The 20,898-nt window shown below is 46.6% G+C and overlaps 1 protein-coding gene and 1 long non-coding RNA gene across 3 annotated transcripts in view; one reads left to right on the forward strand and one right to left on the reverse strand.

Annotated features, from left to right (window-relative positions):
• ITGB5 (integrin subunit beta 5) overlaps nucleotides 1-4,974 on the reverse strand; it is a 112,462-nt gene extending 107,488 nt beyond the window's left edge. Inside the window, exon 1 of one of the 2 annotated variants that reach the window (XM_027956587.3) lies at nucleotides 4,503-4,974. In XM_027956587.3, coding sequence (XP_027812388.1) covers nucleotides 4,503-4,572 — 70 coding nt within the window. In that variant the 5' untranslated portion in view covers nucleotides 4,573-4,974. Of the gene's footprint in view, nucleotides 1-96 lie in introns of both variants that reach the window. The other variant, XM_042232474.2, reaches the window with a different exon arrangement.
• A 142-nt stretch (nucleotides 4,975-5,116) lies between these two features.
• Nucleotides 5,117-7,550, forward strand: LOC121816566 (uncharacterized). Its single transcript, XR_009601396.1, has 2 exons — nucleotides 5,117-5,989; nucleotides 6,108-7,550. It is a non-coding gene; the product is annotated as an uncharacterized LOC121816566 (long non-coding RNA).
• The last annotated feature ends 13,348 nt before the right edge of the window (nucleotides 7,551-20,898 follow it).

The following is a 20,898-nucleotide window of genomic DNA, read 5'->3' on the forward strand; positions in this document are numbered from 1 at the left end:
GTAGGAATCAACCCAGTACCAATCATTCTGTCCATATCAGGGACCTAAAGGTAGGTGTTGTTTTTGCTGTTGTTTTGTGAGAGCCAGGCAATTTACCTTATAGCAGGTGAGGCAGATCCCCTCCAACTTCCAGCCTCCTCTAAAAGACAGAACATGCAATGAGAGGGAGGGAAGGAGAGGCCCATTCTGCCCAACCCAAGGGGTACAGACAAGGCTTCACAGAAGACAGAACATTTGGGCTGGAGTCATGTGATAAGGAGAGGACATCCTGGCATGAAAGACCCAAGAGCTTGTTCTGTCACTTATTGGCTACCTGACCTTGGGCAAGTCACAACTTTTCCTGGCCTTAGAATCCCCCTGCAAACAATTCATGGGTGACAAAAACAACCTGTATCATAGGTGCCAACTCAAAAAAATCTTGACAGACTCAAGTGAGTTCTCTCTCGCGCACAACTGTTTCTTCCTAACAAGCTACATGCATAGTCTCTGACCTCAAAGCTAGCTGTAGAAGGTGGCAAGGAGGGGAGGATGGGTCACTCTGCCTCCAACACACACGTGCATACAGAGTACCAAAACTTGTGTCCATCCATTCATTCAACAAGTATTAGTCAGACACTGTTCTAAGCACAGATGACTACAATGACAAATAAAACCAACAAAACTCCCTGCTTTCATGGAGCTTATGTCCTGATTGGGGGCTGAATGCTCAGAGGAGAGGATGAACAATAAACCAGATAAGCAAGTACACTAGATGGTAGTAAGTGCTAAGGAGAAATAACAAGGAAGGCAAGGAGACAGGAAGAACGTGAGGCAGGAGGTTGCAGTTTGCCTGAGTAGGACACACTGAGAAAAGGCCTTGGAGGCCTGCGGTGCAGAGATGGGCAGGGAGAACATTGCAGGCAGAGGGAAGGCCTATGATCCTGCCCAAAGAACAGTGATGGGACTGAAGTGTGTGAGGGCAAGTAGCGAGAGGCATTAGGTGGGGGCGGTGGAGGCGGCGGTCAGGGGGCATTCATGCAGAGCCTGGTAGGACCCTGGCAAGACTTCTGGAAGCCACTGGAGGATTTTAGGCAGAGTAACACAATCTAAGTTGAGTTTTAACAGGATCATTCTGAGTAAGAGTTGAGTATAACTCTTATAAGAGACAAGCAACTATTTTTGAAAAACTGGTGGGGGCGGGAACTAGCATCTACCACAGGGAAGGTGTCACAGCCTTCCCTGGAAGCAAACTTTTCACCATGTAGCCCAGGAATCAAACCCTGCAATCAATAGAAGCAGCAGCCTCACAAACAAATGGGTGCCTATAAAGTGTTCCTTTACATTCATAAAGGTCATTAATCTCATTTCAGCTTGAAAGAAGAAACACACCACAGCCCTCAGTCCCGGTGTATTGAAAATACCTGCGATGCGACCCCACCGCCATTAGCCCAGCTGCTCACTGCCACGTGAACGGGGTATTATCATTTAAGCACTAGGTAATCACCCCACATTATATTAAAACTTCAGAATATTTCCGTGAGCTGGCTGGAGAAGAAAAAGTAGTTACCAGGGTAGGCAGGCACAAAGGGCCTTTTGCCAACTACTTAGATATATTCATTCTCCGTTGCCTCAGTAGCTAAATAAGCATGGAGAACAAGCAGGAGAGGAATACTAATTAGAGCTAATTAGACCCTGCCCTCTTTTGCCTCAATCGCCTTTATTAAAAGTCCCCCTAATTCAAGGATGATGGCGCTAAAGTGTAAATACCTAGGGTAAACAGCAGCCGACCCACCAAGTCCCCTAGTTTGCATTTCTAAACCTTTGCCTGGTTACCTGAGAGCTGCAAACCCAAGGCCAAATTCCAACAGCCCCATCACGAACCACGGAAATCGTGGTGGTGGGGGAATGCTGCCAACAGGAGTCCAGTAAATAGGATAAAGGGCTCTCCTAGGATTTAGAGCATTCTAATGTGCAGGGCATTCACTAAAAGAACATTTGATTTTTTTTTTTTTCCCTTTTAATAAACTATGACGGCAAACATGACTCCAGTTCTGCAGCCCAGTCAATACCATAGCCCTCCCTCCTTAATAGAGAGCAAGGGCCTCCCCAAAGAGAAACCCTTCCTCGGGTCCTGTCTGCAGGTCTTTGCTAATAAGGAGAGCAGAGGACTCTGGGATGGGGGTTTGTCAGCCTGCTGGGGACTTGTTTGAAGTGAGCCCCCTTAAATTAAAAGTCTGTTTCCTGCTGGATTAAACACACAGATGAAAGCAGTGCAAAGCAATAGACTGGTAACTTAACCACCGATCTAGGGACACCCAGGCAGGCAGGACCCTGCAGGTCACCTTTTTCTCTTAGTGGGTAATCAAGGTTTTTCTGTCAAATTCTGTCCTAGTAGCAGAACACAAATTGGATAAAGTACCTGCAGTGCTTCAAGAAAAAGAGAAAACAAGGGAAGGAAGAGAAAAGAAAAGCTGTTTCAGACTTGCAGCTGGCTCAGCAACACTGGGAAACGAGGAGAAATCACACAGATATGTGTCAGTCGCTGGTAACCTTGAGAAGCTCCAGGGCATTAAGAGGAAGGTGGCCAGGTCTGGAAGCCAGTGATGGGCTTGCTCTCCCATTGTTCTGCTGATCCATGGAGCGATGGCTGAGCTCTAACACAATTCCAGGAGAAGAGACAGCACTGGAAATAAACCTCTGTGGGCTCAATGCTTTTTTCCCTACCTAAATTGTGTCATGCAGGACAAAGGGCCCTAAACCAAAAAGTTATGAGGCCTATGCACAAGGACAGTGGGCAAACCAGTTCACTATCCTGGGCTAACCCCCAAAACGGAGATCATTAAAAACAAAAATATGAAATTTGAAAAGCAGAAATCACAATGCAAATGGAAAATAACGGATTGAAAGAACTATTTGCAACTGGAAGTATTTAAGTTTGTCTCAGAACCAGGATGTCAACCTGTAAGGAAACTAAGAAATCATCTCCTTCAGCAGTTCCTACACTTCTGTATTTCACAGATTATAATTTAAAAAGAAAACAAAAAGAGAAGGTAAAATTTATATAGGATTGCCAGTTTTTTCATTTGCTCCAAACAAAAAACTACCCTATTATCACTACCAATCATTTTTTTAAGTCTTCCTAATAATAAAAAAGAATTTCAAATTAAAGGACAGTCCTTGTGAAGCAGGGGGCTGTTGGCAATAATATATTCCTGTGTATAACACAGGCTATATCCCTCTCTTTGCCCTTCCCTGGGACCCATGAGCAATGGGCACTGGTTGCCAGATGGGTGTTTGGAAAACAGTGATTCACTCCAAGCTCTGGACTGATGAAAGAAACCTGTTACAGTAATAAGTCTGAAATATCGCCTAAAAAAGTTTTTGTTTGTCTAGACCTCTCCTCTGTCTCAGACAGCAACCTTCACTGCCTTCATGTAAATGAAACTCTGCAGGGGACCGTCCTCCTTTCCCTCTAGGCCAGACACATGGTTCGGAACAGCCATCGAATTTGGGGCTTGAAAGTGAACGGAGAACCTCAACACAATTATCTCCTACCGGAAAAGAGAAAGTCTGGAGCTTCCTGCTTTTAGAGGGGACGGGGTGGGGGTAGCTCCTTCTGCCTGGCAACCCCAGCGCCAACAGAGCATCCTTCCTCAGCAGTCTCCCAACTCTGAAAACTTAAAGCAGGTAACTGAGGGTCCTCACACAGCCGCCAGCCCAGAGCAGGATCGCGCGAGTGCAACTGCACACCCCCTGCTCCAGAATCCTTCAGAATCAGGGGGAGTACGCTGCACGGGGTGTTTGTAAGCTCCGACATAAAGCCAGGCAGAAGGAAGTAGATCGCGAGATCCCAGGTAGGGCTTGGTTCCCAGGTGGGGCTGTGGTTTCGGAAGCGGGTCTCCCCTCGGGTATGCGGGTGCTTGGGGGAGGAAGGGATGTTTACATCTTTAAAGAAAGGCGGCTGGCCTAGACGGGGTGAAACTCTAGGATTCACCAGGAAACCCTGGGCATCCACGCTTGCAAAAGTCTAGCCCTCGAGAGTAGCCGTGAACCCCACGCTTTGGCTCCTGGTCACGCGCCTCCAGTTACCCCTCGCTCCCCGCGATCAGGGCACCGGCTGCATCACCCGGCGCCTCCCAGCAGCCCGGCCGCCCGGGGCCGGCCACAAGGGCCGCTTTGTGCCGGGAGTTGCAGAGTCCAGATCCCGACGCGGGGCTGACTGCGGCCCTCCCCGCGCACTGGGCGCGGGCGCTCGCGGGCTAGGTCAGCAGACGGGCAGGGCTGTTTACACAGGAAGGCTCCTCCTCGCCCGGGAGGGGACCGGGGGCCGACGACAGCCCAGCGGGGCTGCGGCGGGCCGCGCGCGGGGTGGCGCACGCAGTCTGAAAGCCCCCCCTCGGGGGTGTCCCCGAGGACGCCTCCCACCTTCAAACAATTGCCCTGGCCCCTGCCCCTCCAAGACGCCGGCGGGCGGCTCGGGGCGCCACGAAGTTTCTTTCTGCACAGCGGGCGGCGTGGCTTACCTGGGAGCCGGGGCACGAGCGCGCAAAGCCCGAGGAGGCAGGAGAACAGGAGCGCGGGGGCCCGCGGCATGGTGGGGCGCCCGGCTCAGCGGCTGCGCGGGCTGCGGACTCCGCGGGGGCGTGCGGCCGGGGAGCGGGGGCGGAGGGCCGGGGGCCTCGGCCGGACGGGAGGCGGGGGCGGCTGCTCTGGCCCGCGCCCCGCCGCCACCATCCCTCCCGCAGCCCTCGCCGCCGAGTCCCGGGGCCGCCGCTGCGCCGGCTCGCCGGCTGGGACGCCCGGGGTGTCGCCGCTCGGGACAGCCCCGGCGGGCGGTCTGGGCAGAGGCGGGACAGCAGGCTCCGCGCTGCGGCCGCGACTCTGGCTCCGCGACGCGTCCCGGGCCGAGGCTCCCCCGCGCGCCGGCAAACTCTTGCCAGTCGCCTCCACCCCTTCCCTTCCTTTCCTCGCTCCGGCCCGCCGGGCTCCACTTTCCTCCTCTCCTCACTCCTCCCCTTCTCTCCCCTTCCCGGCCCCCGCCCGGCTGCCACACGGTCCGCTGACGGCGAGGCGGGGCGGGCCGAGCTCCGCCCCTCGCGGGGACCGGCCCGAAACGCGAGGCCGAGGGCATCCAGGTGGAAGTCGCTTCCGGCGCACCTGGAGGCCGGAGCGGGGGTCTAAATCCCGGGGTGGGGTCTGCCGGGCTTTCCTAGCAGCGTGGGCCTTCGGGAAGGCGGCAGGTCACGCTCCATCCGAGAGCAGAGATTACTTGGGGTTGCTGAATTTAAGGGGGCTGGGGGAACCGTGCAGCGGCAGTCTGGTCTTCCTTCCCAAAGCAGCGCTCACCCGAGAGGCGAAGGCACCGGCGCGTGTTACCCGCCTCCGGCGCGTGTTACCGTGAGGAGAGTCGCTCCATGGGGAACGTGGGGCGTGGAGGCACACCTGAAACACACTCTCCTCTCTTTCAAGTTTTGCCCCTTAACGCGGATTTGAGATTGGTCAATATGTCGCTATTATGCGTTTCTCCTATCTCGGTACGCTGGCGGTTTCCGTAAAGAGAAACAAATTAAAAACAGATGCTCAGCCTTTCACCTTATTCTTAATATCTGAGCTGGTTCTAAAATTGACTGTAAGGGATGGGGTGGGGAGCTTCTCTTAACAGCATGTGCAAAGGGCCAGGTGGGCTTGGGCTGTGCCGCGTTGAGGGGGTTAAGACCGGAATGGTTTGTAGGCCAGAGAAGAGGCGGTCTTCACGTACAAGGAGGTAGCAGTAGAGCAGCCTAACACGTAGAGCAGAAAGAGCACACGGCTAGCCAGACGCTGAAATGTAAATACCCTGTTAACTCTTGAAATCCTCTCCCACAACTCTGCTGTTAACCAGGTGAGAAGACTGAGGCAAAGGGTTAACGTGCCAAAAGCGACAGAGCTGGATGCCTTGTCCAAAAGTTCAGAGTGCCTCTGACTAGAAGCAGAAGCAGCAAAAAAAAACAAAGTGATATGACCTTTGCAGGTCAGGAACCAGTCGGACAGATGGCTCTGGGGAGGGAGGGGGAGGGGGAGCAGTTCTAACTAACCAGATTAGGGAGTTTGGAGTTTAATTGTGCCCTCCCACCCCACATTCTACCAAGGTGGTGGCCTGATGCCAGAGGAAGTCAATTTATTCTTGTGGTACAGTGTGCATAGAAGCCAAGCTCCAAGTTCCACTTGAAAGAGGATTTCAACCATAAATTGCATGTAAATATCACTGTACTCTAAATGTTCCCAGTGTTTATTCTGATGTAAGAGTCATGCTTGTCCTTAAACTTTTTCCAGTAAAACTGGTGCTGCTGGAGCTTCTCCGGGTTTATCTCAGCTGAATGACCTTGGGGCTACTCTTATCCAAGCTTGAGAGGCAATGATTATAATTAATGGGCAGCCAGTAAAAGAGTTTGAACTGAGAGGTGTCAGTGCCGAGTGGTGATTTTCAAAGATTTGTCTGTTAAGGATGTGATGGATAGATTAGATGGAAGGAAAGTTGCAGAAATTGAGTAAGTATTGCCTTGATAAGTACAATTAAAAACTTGCATTTATCAAGCATCCTCTAAGCTTATAGCCTGTGGTGTCTGGTATGTGCACCACCTCCCCCACCCCAGCATGGCCCTTCACTGTTCAGTCCCAACACACACCCCTGTTTACCTGGACTGCACCTGGAAAGAGCTGCAACCAAATCTGCCCTCCTCCAGTCCCACCCTGGTGGTTTCCAACCTGCCCAGACCTGCCATAAACCGCTGAATCCCAAGTGATGACAACATTCTTCATGTTCCATTATCTCAGAACTAGTTTGGAGGTCGGTGCCTCTTCTAATTCCTCCCAAGCTTTTGTTTTCTGTTGTGTGGCTTTTTCTTGTCCAGTCACCCTTCATTCTTTTTATTAGCTAGAGTGGAGAAGTAAAGCTCGACATGTTAGTCTCTCAGTCATAGTCGTGTCTGACTCTTTGCTCCCCTGTGGACTATAGCCTGCCAGGCTCTTCTGTTCATGGGATTTTCCAGGCAAGAATACTGGAGTGGGTTGCCATTTCCTTCTCCAGGGAATCTTCCTGACCCAGGGGTTGAACCTGGGCAGATTCTTTACCATCTGAGGCATCAGGGAGAGTGGAAGTGCCCTTCAAATGCTTTGACTTTCTCTGAAGAACAAAATCAGCATGCACTGATGGTCCCTCTCAGGCAGGAGACGAGGCCGTGCTTCCCACAGCCACTGGAATATTAATAATTCTTGTGGCTGCCTCCACAACATCCCATTTCTGATCATTGCTGAGCTTTTGGACCCAAAGGAGGCTGCTGGTTGGACTGAGTTTGAGTTTCAAAGTTTGAACATAGATAACCCAGAGGACGCAAAATTGATCTCTGGTCTGGGAAAATCCCACATGCCACGGAGCAACTAAGCCTGTGCACCGCAACTGTTGAGCCTGTGAGCCCGCGCTCTGCAACAAGAGAAGCCACTGCAATGAGAAGCCTGCTCGCCACAACCAGAGAAAAGCCCTCACAGCAACGAATACCCAGCATTGTCGAAAATAAAATTAATTAAAAAGAAAATTTTGTATTTTGAAATTCAGATTTCCATGCTAACTCACTCCCACGGGTGAGTTGTCCTATTGTGTAATTCAATCTATAATCCAGGTCAAAAATATTTCACTGATTTATAGATACCAAGAAGTCCAAGGGGGAAAAGAAAACAACCCTACAGTTTTCACCTTACTTTAGAAAGTATGCTTAATTTACTCTGCTTTTATAATAGTCATGCCTGGGGCTTGTCACAGTGCTAGAAATGAATGACCTTGATGACAGAATGTTATCAAATTCTTTTGCAGCAATTGATAGGACTATGAAACATGTATAAAATTTTCTCTAACGTTAATATTAGGTTGGTGAAAAGGTAATTGTGCTTTCAGACCATGAATTTTAAATCATTATGCTGCTGCTGCTAAGTCACTTCAGTCGTGTCCGACTCTGTGCAACCCCATAGACGGCAGCCCACCAGGCTCTCCTGTCCCTGGGATTCTCCCAGTGTTCCCAAGAACACTGGAGTGGGTTGCCATTTCCTTCTCCAATGCATGAAAGTGAAAAGTGAAAATGAAGTCGCTCAGTCATGTCCGACCCTCAGCGACCCCGTGGACTGCAGGCTTCCAGGCTCCTCCATCCATGGGCTTTTCCAGGCAAGAGTACTGTGAGTGGGGTGCCATTGCCTTCTCTGTTAAATCATTATAACTAGGGTCAAACATATCTTTATTAACTAAAATAGGGACCATTACAATCAACACATTTTTTGCCAATGAGAAATGTTTGTTTATACCTGTAGCATAAAAATCCATGCTTCAGGATTTGACAGACTCTTGGAAAGTATTGTGTGCTTCCTGCTGGTTGTGGAAGCATTTTCCCTGCAAAAAGTTGTCAGGATGCTTGAAGAAGTAGTAGCTGGTTGGCGACTGGTCAGGTGAATATAGCAGATAAGGCAAAACTTCATAGCCCAGTTCATTCAACTTCTGAAGCACTGATTGTGATGTGCAGCTGGGCATTGTGGGAGAGAAGAATTGGGTCCATTCTGTTGACCATTGCAGACATTGAAGTTTTCAGTGCATCACATCAGTTTGCTGAACATACTTCTCAGGTATAATGATTTTGCCAGGATTCAGAAAACTGTAGTGGATCAGACCAGCAGCAAACCACCAAACAGTGACTCATGACCCTTTTTTTTGGTACAAGTTTGGCTTCTTCTTGGTCCAACCTGAGCTGGTCGTCACAGGTTGTTGTATAAAATCCACTTTTTCATTGCATGTCACAATCCAGTCGAGAAATGGTTCATTGTTGTTCTATAGAATAAGAGAAGACAAAACTTCAAAACAATTTTTTTGAATTTGCAGTCAGTTCATGAGGCACTCACTTATCAAGCTTTTTCACTCTTCCAATTTGCTTCAAATGCTGAGTGACCTCAGAGTGGTCAATGTTGAGTTCTTTGCCAACTTCTCATGTACTTCCAAGAAGATCAGCTTCGATGATGGCTCTCAGTTGGTCGTTATCAACTTCTGATGGCCGGCCTCTGTCGGCCACTGTCCTCCTCATCTTCAAGGCTCTTTTTGTCTCCTCTGCAAAACTTCTTGAACCACTACTACACTGTACGTTCATTAGCAGTTCCTGGGCCAAATGCGTTGTTGATATTACAAATTGTCTCCGCAGCTTTACGGCCCATTTTGAACTCAAATAAAAAGATTGCTTGAATTTGCTTTTTTCTAACATTATTTCCCTAGTCTAAAATAAATATAAACAGCAAGTAAGGCATTAGCAAAAAAATAAAGCACAAGAAATGTGCGTTAAAATGATGTATGACATTGACTGCATTTAAGAATGTATTCCAGTATCAAACAGCAAAATTCAACAATGCAAAACCGCAATTACTTTGCATCAACCTAATAATTAACTGGTTTTTTGGAGGGGGGTGGTCCATGCTGCACGGCTTGTGGGATCTCAGTTTCTTGACCAGGGATTGAACCGGGCCATGGCAGTGAAAGGCCGGAATCCTAACAGCTAGATTACCGTGGAATTCCCTAACTTTTTATTTTAAAAATATATTCCTTTATATAAGAAAATGTTCTTTATAGATTTTTCTACTTCTATGTGACATGATCCTGGTTAGGCAAAAGCACTCCCCATGGCACCCATACACGACTGCCAAGGACAGACCTAAAGGCACCGTCCATGTAATAAATGAACAAAGGAGATGGGCAAATGACAGGCCATGAGAAGCATAGCAAGTTCCATTTTGGTGAAAATAGCCTATTATGTTAATTGGCATGTAGTTGATTTCAGTAGTTTTTGTTTGTTTATTTTGAGGTTAAGGACACATTATGCCAAGGCTCAGATGGGTGGGATTTCATATTGAGACAGAAAACAAAACAGTCTCGATGGAAAATTTCAGCAGTGAGCTAAGGTGTTTCTGTTTGTTGTTGCTTTTAATGTACAAATATAGTTGTAAGGCATAGAAACATCAAATTTCTCTGAAGCCATTTAGAACTTATTTTAAACTTATTTATGGAGAATATAGCACACCCTTGATACATAAGTCATGTTTTTTCAACCTCTCTGTTCATGGAATTATCAGTTCTGAAAATGCTCATGAATTATTATATCTTTCTGTCAGCAATTTTTTGAAGGTTAGTTTTGAAAATATTTTTAAGATTATATATTCCAGAGGGAATGTATGTTTTCCAGCTTTCATGAACTGAGATATTTTAAAACAATATCCATTAGTTTAGTTACAGTAAAAGTTGTGATATTTTTCAATGAATTTTGACATGTCTGTTTCCTTTTTAGAAAACTTTAAAAAAAAATTGTTTGTAGGGCTTAGACCCAGAGGAGACTGCTGGAGTCTTTCAATAAATATCCCTTTTCCACTCTAGCAAAGCCATTACAATTTGTTTCTGTTTTCCTAGAAGTTATTTCACACCACCTAAAGGGCACAGATGCTTTTCCAGTTACTTAAAACTACAATGAATAAAGACAAATACACACACACACACACACACACACACACACTCCTTTTTAATTAGTCATATATAGAGACTTCTAGTATAAATGCCAGGAAAAAAGGAGTGAGTAAGGAATTGGGCAGGGGCACAGAACAGGTAATGGTCCATGCAGATGTGGCCTGGGAAGAAATGCGACAAAATGAGGGTATAGGATAGAGGGCAGTGAACACCAATACTTGGGATACACCAATACAAGAACGTGGGAACGCTCTTGGAAGCCCAGCCAGCATTCTGCCTTGGCCAGTAGAGGACCACTTTCTTTTTTAATCCTCGTTTTCACCTACAATCCCTTCCTTGCCATCCCCCACTTCCATCTTGCTTTTCTCTTTTGCCTTGTCAGCTCTATCAGTGATCCTTCAGGCAATGCTGGAGCTAGGAATTCAGCCAGTTTTTAAAAGGTAGGACTTCTGACCCCTACCCCTTTCTGGGGGCCAAGTTCAGGGGTATGATGGGGAGTGGAGGCTGCACTGCTACTCAATGACCGGGTCTGCAGAAGTCAAGAGCCAGCAGCCCTGCAAGAAGCCTCCAGCCCAGGACCCAGCTATGACCATGTACGGGGCCACTGCCCCTTTGGTAGACTATAGCTCTTCATATTTAATTGCTAGTGGAGCAAAACTATAAATCTGAACTTGTAAGAATTCAATTTCAATCCTCAACTAGCTGGGCAACCGTGTGATCACCTGCCCCTCCCTGGACTTCAGTTTGCTCACTTGGAAAGCAAAGGATCTGATCCATGCCAGCGCTGGCTCTATAATTACTGCTTGTGAACTCACATGTGTTTAGCACTTGGCAGCAGGCTCTGGTTTACATAACCTGTTCTACCAACTAAAAATTGTCCTGCAGAAAAACCACTGCCCTTTAACAGGATGCAGGACCTGGTTGAACACATTCTTTACATGGGAAGATTGTGAGGACCTATCTTGAGAGTGAACTCTGAAAAGGACCACTTCACCTCTTTAAGGGATAGCCCCCCACCAGCCCCCTGGCTAGTCTACTCTGGTTATTTAATCATCAATCACAGCACATTCTTCGTGCCATGTAACCCAAGTTCCTTCTTTGGTAGTTTCTTCCCTAGCCTCACTAGAGATTGGTCACTATCTGCTCCAACATTTCAGAGACCATACAATAAAACACAGTGCCTGCAGTACCCACCAGAGGCTCCTCCAAGGGTCAACTCAATATTCAGACTCACAAGCCTTCTGGAGGCCACATGTGGCTTTAGTCAAGAAGATGTAGGGACGAGCTAGCCAGCCTGGCAGCATCAAGGATTCATCTCATGGGAACTCAGCCCTCAGTCTAGCATAGCACTCATCTCGGGTGTAGGAGATAACAGCGTGGTTGCACAGATGTAGGTGCCTCCCCAGCTTAGAAGACATTATATTTGGTAGTAATTCCAGGAGAATAGTTTCTAGGTTCCTCCCAAAGACAAGCACAATTCAAAAAGTCACCGCATTCAGAGAGGCCCAAAGAATGGCTCCCAGTCAAGTATTTATAGTTCAGTTAGGTATTTATAGAACAAATCAATGTTGTAAAACATACCTCATTCTCCCCCATTTGGACACTGGGGCTTTGGAGAAGTAATGATAAGTGATAGAGCCAAGATCTCCTTACTCCAAGGGCCATAGTTCCTTCTATTCTATCACAGCTGCCTCATTTGAATGGAACGCTGATCTTCACTATGACGATGGCCTAGTCGTAATTTGAGTGTACTTAAAAGAAATATATCTTAATATTTTCTGAAGTGCAATGTAATCTCATGTGCTTAGTCACTCAGTCACGTCTGACTCTGCGACTCCATAGTCTGTTACCTGCCAGGCTCCTCTGTCCATGGGGATTCTCCAGGCCAGAACACTGGAGTGGGTTACCATGCCCTCTTCCAGGGGATCTTCTCAACCTAGGGATCAAACCCAGGTCTCCTGCATTGCGGGTGGATTCTTTACCATCTGAGCCACCAGGGAAGCCCAATGTTATCTCATAATTGGTCTTATTTGTGATCATTTCAGGGAGTATTTACATGCAGGTTAAATTAGCAAATACATCTGAAAACACCTGGCACACAGTGGGCTTTCAGTAAATATTTATTGAATCTGCCTTGTACTTCCTAAATTGGGTCCCCACATGATTTCTTAGGACCACAGTTTTGGCCCATTAGTCTCCTGAGTCATGTTATACAGGGTGGCCATCCAGGGTCACAGCAAACTTTTCCTTGCATGGAGCTCCATACTTTATTACGACCCTAATAACATTCATCCCCAAACAACAACTAACAGCAAGCACAGGGTCTTCTACCCTTAGGTCAGTAGGCTGCAGTGTAGTTAGCTGTGGAGAATTGTATCTCCCAGACCATGCTTTCCAAGTGCAGCTGAAGGACAAAGCAGGAAACCCACGAGCTATAACTTGAGCTAGCTGGGCTCCCTCCTTCCTAAGGGACCAGGGAGGGCATTGTAAGTGTCTCTACACAAGAAGGACTTGAGTGAAAGCCTTAGTAGGTATTGCCATTCAGCCTTCTCTTCAAGAAAAGCAGGCAGGGAACATGGTTGGTGTAACTGAAAGGTCACCACACCAGGAATAGGTGATTAAACAACCCAAAGACCCATCATAACCTGGCCCTGACACTGGCCCTCATAAACACATTCTCACCTCCGCACATCAGGCTTCTTCTCCTAGAAGGCTGTATCCTTCATCTTCCCAACTGATAAACCCGACTCATCTTTCCATACCCAGTTCAAGCCTTCCAGAACTGATGTTTGTAAGAATGTTTTCCTCCATGTTCTCAAAGGGCTTGGTCCTTGCTTCATCAGATGAGTTGAATTTGAAATTTTTGCGTATGGCATGACTGACTCTCTGCCTTAACTGAGAATTAAGAGTAGGCACTTAAAATGTATTTGTGGGATAAAAAACAAGGTGAAGAGCATAGGGAACTATATTCAATATCCTGTACTAAACCATAATGGAAAAGAATGTGTAAAAGAAAATCACTTTGCCGTATAGCAGAAACTAACACAACACTGTAAATCAACTGTAATAAAATAAAATATAAAAAATTATTCGTGGAATGACTCATTAATTTAACAAATATTTACTGAGTGTATACTTTGTGCCAGATATTGTTCTAGGTTAAGGATGGAATGGCGATATTAATGAAGAATCCTGAAAGGTGAGAAAATGTAAGGCGAAGGCAGGGAGAGAACAGAGGCAGGCTAGCTGCTCACAAAGCACCCATTTCCTGGTCTTCTTGCCTGTGTAGCTCTGCTGTGTTCCTCTGCCCCCCTTGGTGTGTTGAGTGTAGTTATCTGACTGGGTTCTAAGCCAGTGTGATGTGGTTGGAAAGAAAGGTATTAACACCAGACCCAACCCGTGAAAATCTCTGTTGCATGATCCTTCACACTCTTTCCCTTTCCAGTATGTTGATGCAGTTGAGTATGGCGTGACCTTGAGAAACATTCAAAATGAGCCATAGCAGGAAGCAGCCTGGATCACCACTTAGAGGAGAGTAGAGAGGGCTCACAGGAGCCCCAGGAGCAAAAATAGATGCCTCTGGGCTATCAGGCAGTCCACGGTTCAAAAGTCTATTTGTGTTGACCCTTTTAAGGGTTGTTTTATGTTGTTGTTTTTTTTTTTTTTTAAGCATGAGACTTAAAATAATAACAATAGAAAATTTTAAAGCATTAGTTTAAAATGATAGATGTTCTATTGTGGAATGAGAATTATGTACCATTTAGAGGGTATTGTATAAGTTAATTCTCAAGCAAATGGTAAAGCTGGTTAGTTAGGGCTGTTTAAGAGAGGCTTTCTGTTATGGCCTAAGGTTTGTTTTTTTTTTTAAAAAAAAAAACCCAAATACCTCAAAATTGTCATTTCAAACGGACATTTGGACAATCAACCCTATTATAATCCAGAGACTTCTCCTGATGTTTTTCCCTACTTCTGTTCTTTGCTTCCATAGTCCAGTATATTCTTTGCTCTAGAATGTTAGTTCACTGAAATAGGGGCTCCATTCTTTCACTCAGTGAGTTTTGTTGAGGACCTTCTACACACCAGAGAAACAAGACAGAGGGGTTTTCCCCAGAAGGTCAGGAGCAAAGAAGGCCTGGCTGATAAAGGTGGTGCTAGGGCGGGTGGGGATAGCGGTGGTCAGTGTCAACCCAGTGGGGGCTTGGACCCCGTCAAGAGGTTATTGTTTCCAGCATAAGGAAAGAAGCCTCAAAGACTCCTCCGTAACCACAGCTGGGCAGGATACCACAGCTGGGCAGAGAGAGTGCACAGAGTTTTCACTGGAGGGAAACTGGAGGCCCTGTGCCCAAACAGAGTGGGAGGCCACAGCCACAGCTGGGGTCATCAGTAATCCACAGCAGGCATTTTGTACGTGGTTTTAGATGAATTACTTTAATGGAGAGAATACTTTCTGAAATCTGAACAATTGCATAAGGATAGAATTTTCATTTTTTATAATAAAGGCCCATTAGCCCATTGCTCCAGGAAGTCCTGTTTGTATCTGGCACCAGGCCTAGTAAATACAGGACACTCTCAGTTTCAAATACTATGTGTATGAATCACTGAAACAGCCTACATATGTTAATACTGCATGCATGCTGAGTTGCTTCAGTTGTGTCCAATTCTGCGACCCCCTGTACTGTAGCCCGCCAGGCTCCTCGGTCCATGGAATTTCCCAGCAAGAATACTGGAGTGGGTTTCCATTTCCTCCTCCAGGGGATCTTGCTGACCCAGGAATTGAACCCATGTCTTGTAAGTCTCCTGCATTGGCAGACAGGTTCTTTACCACCAGCTCCACCTGGGAAGCCCCTATGTTAATATTTTGGCATTAATGATAGAAAGGTAGACTCTGGAGTCAGATTACCTGGGATTTAAACCCAACTGGGCTTCCCTGGTAGCTCAGCTGCTAAAGAATCCACTTGCAATGCAGGAGACCCTGGTTCAATTTCTGGGTCAGGAAGATCCGCTGGAGAAGGGATAGACTACCCACTCCAGTATTCTTGAGTTTCCTTGGTGGCTCAGGTGGTAAAGAATCCACCTGCAATGAGGGAGTCCTGGGTTTGATCCCTGGGTTGAGAAGATCCCCTGCAGGAGGGCATGGCAATCCACTCCAGTACTCTTGCCTAGAGAATCCTCATGGACAGAAGAGCCTGGCAGGCTACAGTCCATGAGGTCACACAGACCTGGGTTTGATCCCTCGGTTTGGAGGGATCCCACTAGAAACAATGTATGATCGCTAATGATCCAGTCAAAATTACTCAAATATTGTAACAAGAGTGAACTGATAATATTCATGTTTACCTGGCACAAGAGGAAGGAATGAAGAGACCAAGAAAAAGTCAAGGGGCAATCATTTAGAATTGTTGCATTAAAAGTGAGCAATTTCAAACAAGGCTTTTTTTTCATTTATTTATTTTTAAATTTTACTTTACAATACTGTATTGGTTTTGCCATACTGCTGAGTCACTTCAGTTGTGTCTGACTCTGTGACCCCATAGACAGCAGCCCACCAGGCTCCCCCGACCCTGGGATTCTCCAGGCAAGAACACTGGAGTGGGTTGCCATTTCCTTCTCCAATGCATGAAAGTGAAAAGTGAAAGTGAAGTCGCTCAGTCGTGTCCGACTCTTCGAGACCCTATGGACTGCAGCCTTCCAGGCTCCTCCGTCCATGGGATTTGCCAGGCAAGCATACTGGAGTAGGGTGCCATTGACATGAATCCAGCTTTTAAAAGAACTATCTCACCCGAAGTTGTTTTTTGCAAGACACAGGAGACAGCACCACCTACTGGCCACGTAATTTGCCCAGGGGTTAAGAAGGGGGAAAGAGGGTGGCGATTAATTCAGGGGTAAAACTGCCCCAAAGATTTAAATTTCCAGCTGTTTTGGTCTTGATGCCACCTGGATGGCTGGGTCCCTTCTCCATAAAGAGGCTCAGAGCCCACTGAAGATTTCTTGTTCATAAAAAACTCCTGATCTCTAGAATCTCTGGAGAAGGAATGGAAAATGATGTGATCTGCGTTTTGACTGCAAGGAGCCAAGCCGCTGGTCTAGAGCAAACTCCCCCACACGTTTGAATCACCTGCAAAGCTTCAACAAGCAGGATGCACAGGCCTTATCTAGACCAGTGAAGCACTCTTGGGTGGGACCCAGGTGTCAGTGACTTTTAGATCTTCTCAAGTGACTGGAATGTATAGCCAAGACCTGCTCCTGTCGGGGCAGCAGCCCATCCCCAGCTAGTTTTGCCTGATGCTCATCTCAGCCTTTAGGCTGAGCAGAGATCAGCAGAATGACGTGTGTGTGCTCCTGTGCTGTCCCGGGGCTGTGACCGGAGGATGCCTTCCTCGGGGTCAGAGAGGCTCCCACATGAGCATCTACATCCCATTTTTAAAAACAGCTCTAGTGAGGTCTAATAAATTTCATACACACAGGTTATGATTTAAGGTTTGCTATAATCTGGCCCTATCACTCCACGGGAAATAGATGGGGAAACAGTGGAAACAGTGTCAGACTTTATTTTGGGGGGCTCCAAAATCACTGCAGATGGTGATTGCAGCCATGAAATTAAAAGACACTTACTCCTTGGAAGGAAAGTTATGACCAACCTAGATAGCACATTGAAAAGCAGAGACATTACTTTGCCAACCAAGGCTCGTCTAGTCAAGGCTATGGTTTTCCAGTGGTCATGTATGGATGTGAGAGTTGAACTGTGAAGAAAGATGAGCGCCGAAGAATTGGTGATTTTGAACTGTGGTGTTGGAGAAGACACTTGAGAGTCCCTTGGACTGCAAGGAGATCCAACCAGTCCATCCTAAAGGAGATTAGTCCTGGGTGTTCATTGGAAGGACTGATGCTGAAGCTGAAACTCTAATACTTTGGCCACCTCATGCGAAGAGTTGACTCATTGGAAAAGACTCTGATGCTGGGAGGGATTGGGGGCAGGAGAAGAGGACGACAGAGGATGAGATGGCTGGATGGCATCACCAACTTGATGGATGTGAGTTTGCGTGAACTCCGGGAGTTGGTGATGGACAGGGAGGCCTGGTGTGCTGCGATTCATGGGGTTGCAGAGAGCTGGACATGACTGAGCGACTGAACTGAACTGAACTGAACTGATACCCATGAATAGTCATGTATGGGTGGGACTGCTCTTTAATACACTGTCTAGGTTTGTCATAGCTTTGCTCCTTGGAAGAAAAGCTATGACAAACCTAGACAATGTATCCAAACAGCCAAAGCTATGGTTTTTTCAGTAGCTATGTATGGGTGTGAGAGTTGGACCATAAAGAAGGCTGAGCACCAAAGAACTGATGCTTTTAAACTGTGGTGTTGGAGAAGACTCTTGAGAGTGGAAGATCAAACGAGTCAGTCCTAAAGGAAATCAACCCTGAATATTCATTGGAAGGACTGAGACTGAAGCTGAAGCTCCAATGCTTTGGCCATGACTGAGCAACTGAACAACAAATACTCATGCAGCCTCCACCACCAAGATAATGAGCACACTCTTCAAGGCTGGACTGAGAGACTCCTGCTTTATACTGTTACATAACTATTTAATGTTCTATGCAGGGCATTGTGCTGGGTGAGAAAGAAACACAGACTTACCTAGTGCAGGACCTCTTTCCTGGGGAAGCGAGTTCCAGGTCTCACACAAGGGAGGCGATACTTCTGCTTGAGAGGGCTGTGTAGAGAAGAGGAGGATTAGAGAAAGTTGGTCAGAGGAGACGGTGGTTTAGCTGTTCTAGACAGATGGAGGTGTATGTTAGGCAGTTGAAGGAAAGGGGTGTGTCAAGCGTAGGACACAGCATAGGCCAAAAGTGGAGGCAGAAGGAGGTGGCATGTTTAGGGAGAGGCTGGTGTAGCAGTGTCAGTGCCCTGCTGGGGAGGGGAGAGGCGTGGGGTGGGCAGGAGCGGCCAAGCTGGCGCTGTTGGCGCCATAGCAGGAGTGAACAAGGAGCCGCAAGGAGACTGGGCCCTCTGTGCTTCAGTCTCTCAGTGCAGAGCCCCTGAGAGCCCTAACCAAGGAAGTGCCATGATCAAACCCACCTCTTAGAAAGTTCGTTCTGACAGCCCTCTAGTGTTGCAGGACAGTCAGTTAGTAGACCTTTGCAGAAGTCCCAGTGAGCAGAAGCACATGAATTACAGCATATTATATAAGAATCAAAAGCAACTTTGGAGGCAAGAGCCATTTTCATAAACATTATACACACATATATAGTCACACAATAGCAATGAAAGTCTCCCAAGAATGAATGTACTCTGGTCCATGAAGCCCAGAGTTTTGAATGGCCCAGGACCTTTGAGAAGTGATGGAAACTGACATAGTGTAGTGAGGAGGGTCATGAGACAGGTGAGACTCTTAGAGAAGAAGTTCAAGTAGCCTACTTTTAGCACTAAATCCAGAATCATCTTCAAATGTAAAGGAGGTAACATGCACGTCAGAACTAGAGTCAGTGATGACAAGTTTCAGTTGTTCAGTCACTAAGTCATGTCTGATTCTCAGCAACTCAATGGATGGCAGCACAGTAGGCTTCCCTGTCCTTCACTGTCTCCCAGAGCCTGCTCAAACTCATGTCCATAGAGCCGATGATGACATCCAACCATCTCATCCTCTGTCGCCCCCTTCTCCTCTTGCCCTCAGTCTTTCCCAGCATCAGGGTCATATCCAATGACTTGGTTCTTCACATCGGGTGGTCAAAGTATCGGAGCTTTAGCTTCAGCATCAGTGCTTCTAATGAATATTCAGGATTGATTTCCTTCAGAATTGACTGGTTTGATCTCCTTGCTGTCCAAGGAACTCTCAAGAGTCTTCTCCAGCACCACAGTTCAAAAGCATCAACTCTTTGGTGCCCAGCCTTCTTTATGGTCCAACTCTCACATCTGTACATGACTACTGGAAAAACCATAGTTTTGACTATACACACCTTTGTTGGCAAAGTGATGTCTCTGCTTTCTAATATCCTGTCTAGGTCTGTCATAGTTTTCCTTCTAAGAAGAAAGCGCCTTTTAGTTTCGTGGCTGCAATCACCGTCCGCGGTAGTTTTGGAGCCCGAGAAAATCAAGTCTGTCACTGTTTTCATTTCTTCCCCATCTGTTTGCCATGACATGATGGGACCAGATGCCATGACCTTCGTTTGTTGAATGTTGAGTTTTAAGCCAGCTTTTTCACTCCTCTCTTTCACCTTCATCAAGAGGTTCTTTAGTTCCTTTTCACATTCTGCCATTAGGGTGGTATCATCTGCATATCTGAGGTTGTTGGTATTTCTCCCGGCAACCTTGATTCCCTCTGTTGATTCATCCAGCCTGGCATTTTGCATAATGTACTCTGCATATAAGTGAAATAAGCAGGGTGACAATCTACAGCCTTGATGTACTCCTTTCCCAATTTTGAACCAGTCTGTTGTTCCATGTCCAGTTCTAACTGTTGCTTCTTGACCTGCATACAGATTTCTCAGGAGGCAGGTAAGATGGTCTGGTATTCCCATCTCTTTAAGAATTTCCCCCAATTTGTTGTGATCCACACAGTCAAAGGTTTTAGTGTAGTCAATGAAGCAGATGTTTTTCTGGAATTCTCTTGCTTTTTCTATGATCCAGAGGATGTTGGCAATTTGATCCCTGGTTCCTCTGCCTTTTCTAAATCCAGCTTGAACATCTGGAAGTTCTCTGTTCATGTACTGTTGAAGCCTAGCTTAAAGGATTTTGAGCATTACCTTGCTAGTATGTAAAATGAGCGCAACTGTATGGTAGTTTGACGAGTTACAGTGGTCAGTCAAAACTCACTGATTGATAACAGATGTTTTTACTGTGGGCATTAATAGATCACGAGTGTGTTTCTTTTATTCTGTTTACCAGTTAGCCTTGATAACACAAGAGTAAACACAAGCTGTATAGATGAGGCTGCTTTCACCTGCAAAAAGAGAAATAATTACTCAAACTGGCCTAAAAGTAAAATCTAAAGACTTCAGGTATGGTCTGATCAGAGTACCAGCTCCATTTTCCCATGATTCTCTCAGTTTTGCCCTCTCTGTCAGTTCAGCAAAACCAAAGCAGTTCAAGACCTCATACCTCAACCCCACTCTCCAGAACTCTCTCCTCCCATAAGTCTCCTACCAACATTTAAGCTTTATTCTAATTGTATCCACTTAGGCCATGTGCTCACTAAGTCGATCACTGTGGCAAGGGGGCATGGGATTCCACTGAAAGGCTTGGGCCAACCAAGGCCTACACTTGAAGCTGAGGTTCGGGGAGTTGGATCAATCCCATTCAAAATGCTTGGTTGCTTCATAATGGAAGAGTAGTGGGATATGCAGGGGAAGAAGCCAGAAATGTCTATGATAAAAAAAAAAAAATTACCTTGGGTAGGGACTTCT

This window comes from Ovis aries, chromosome 1 (genome assembly GCF_016772045.2).
Source record: "Ovis aries strain OAR_USU_Benz2616 breed Rambouillet chromosome 1, ARS-UI_Ramb_v3.0, whole genome shotgun sequence".
NCBI classification, from domain to species: domain Eukaryota; kingdom Metazoa; phylum Chordata; class Mammalia; order Artiodactyla; family Bovidae; genus Ovis; species Ovis aries.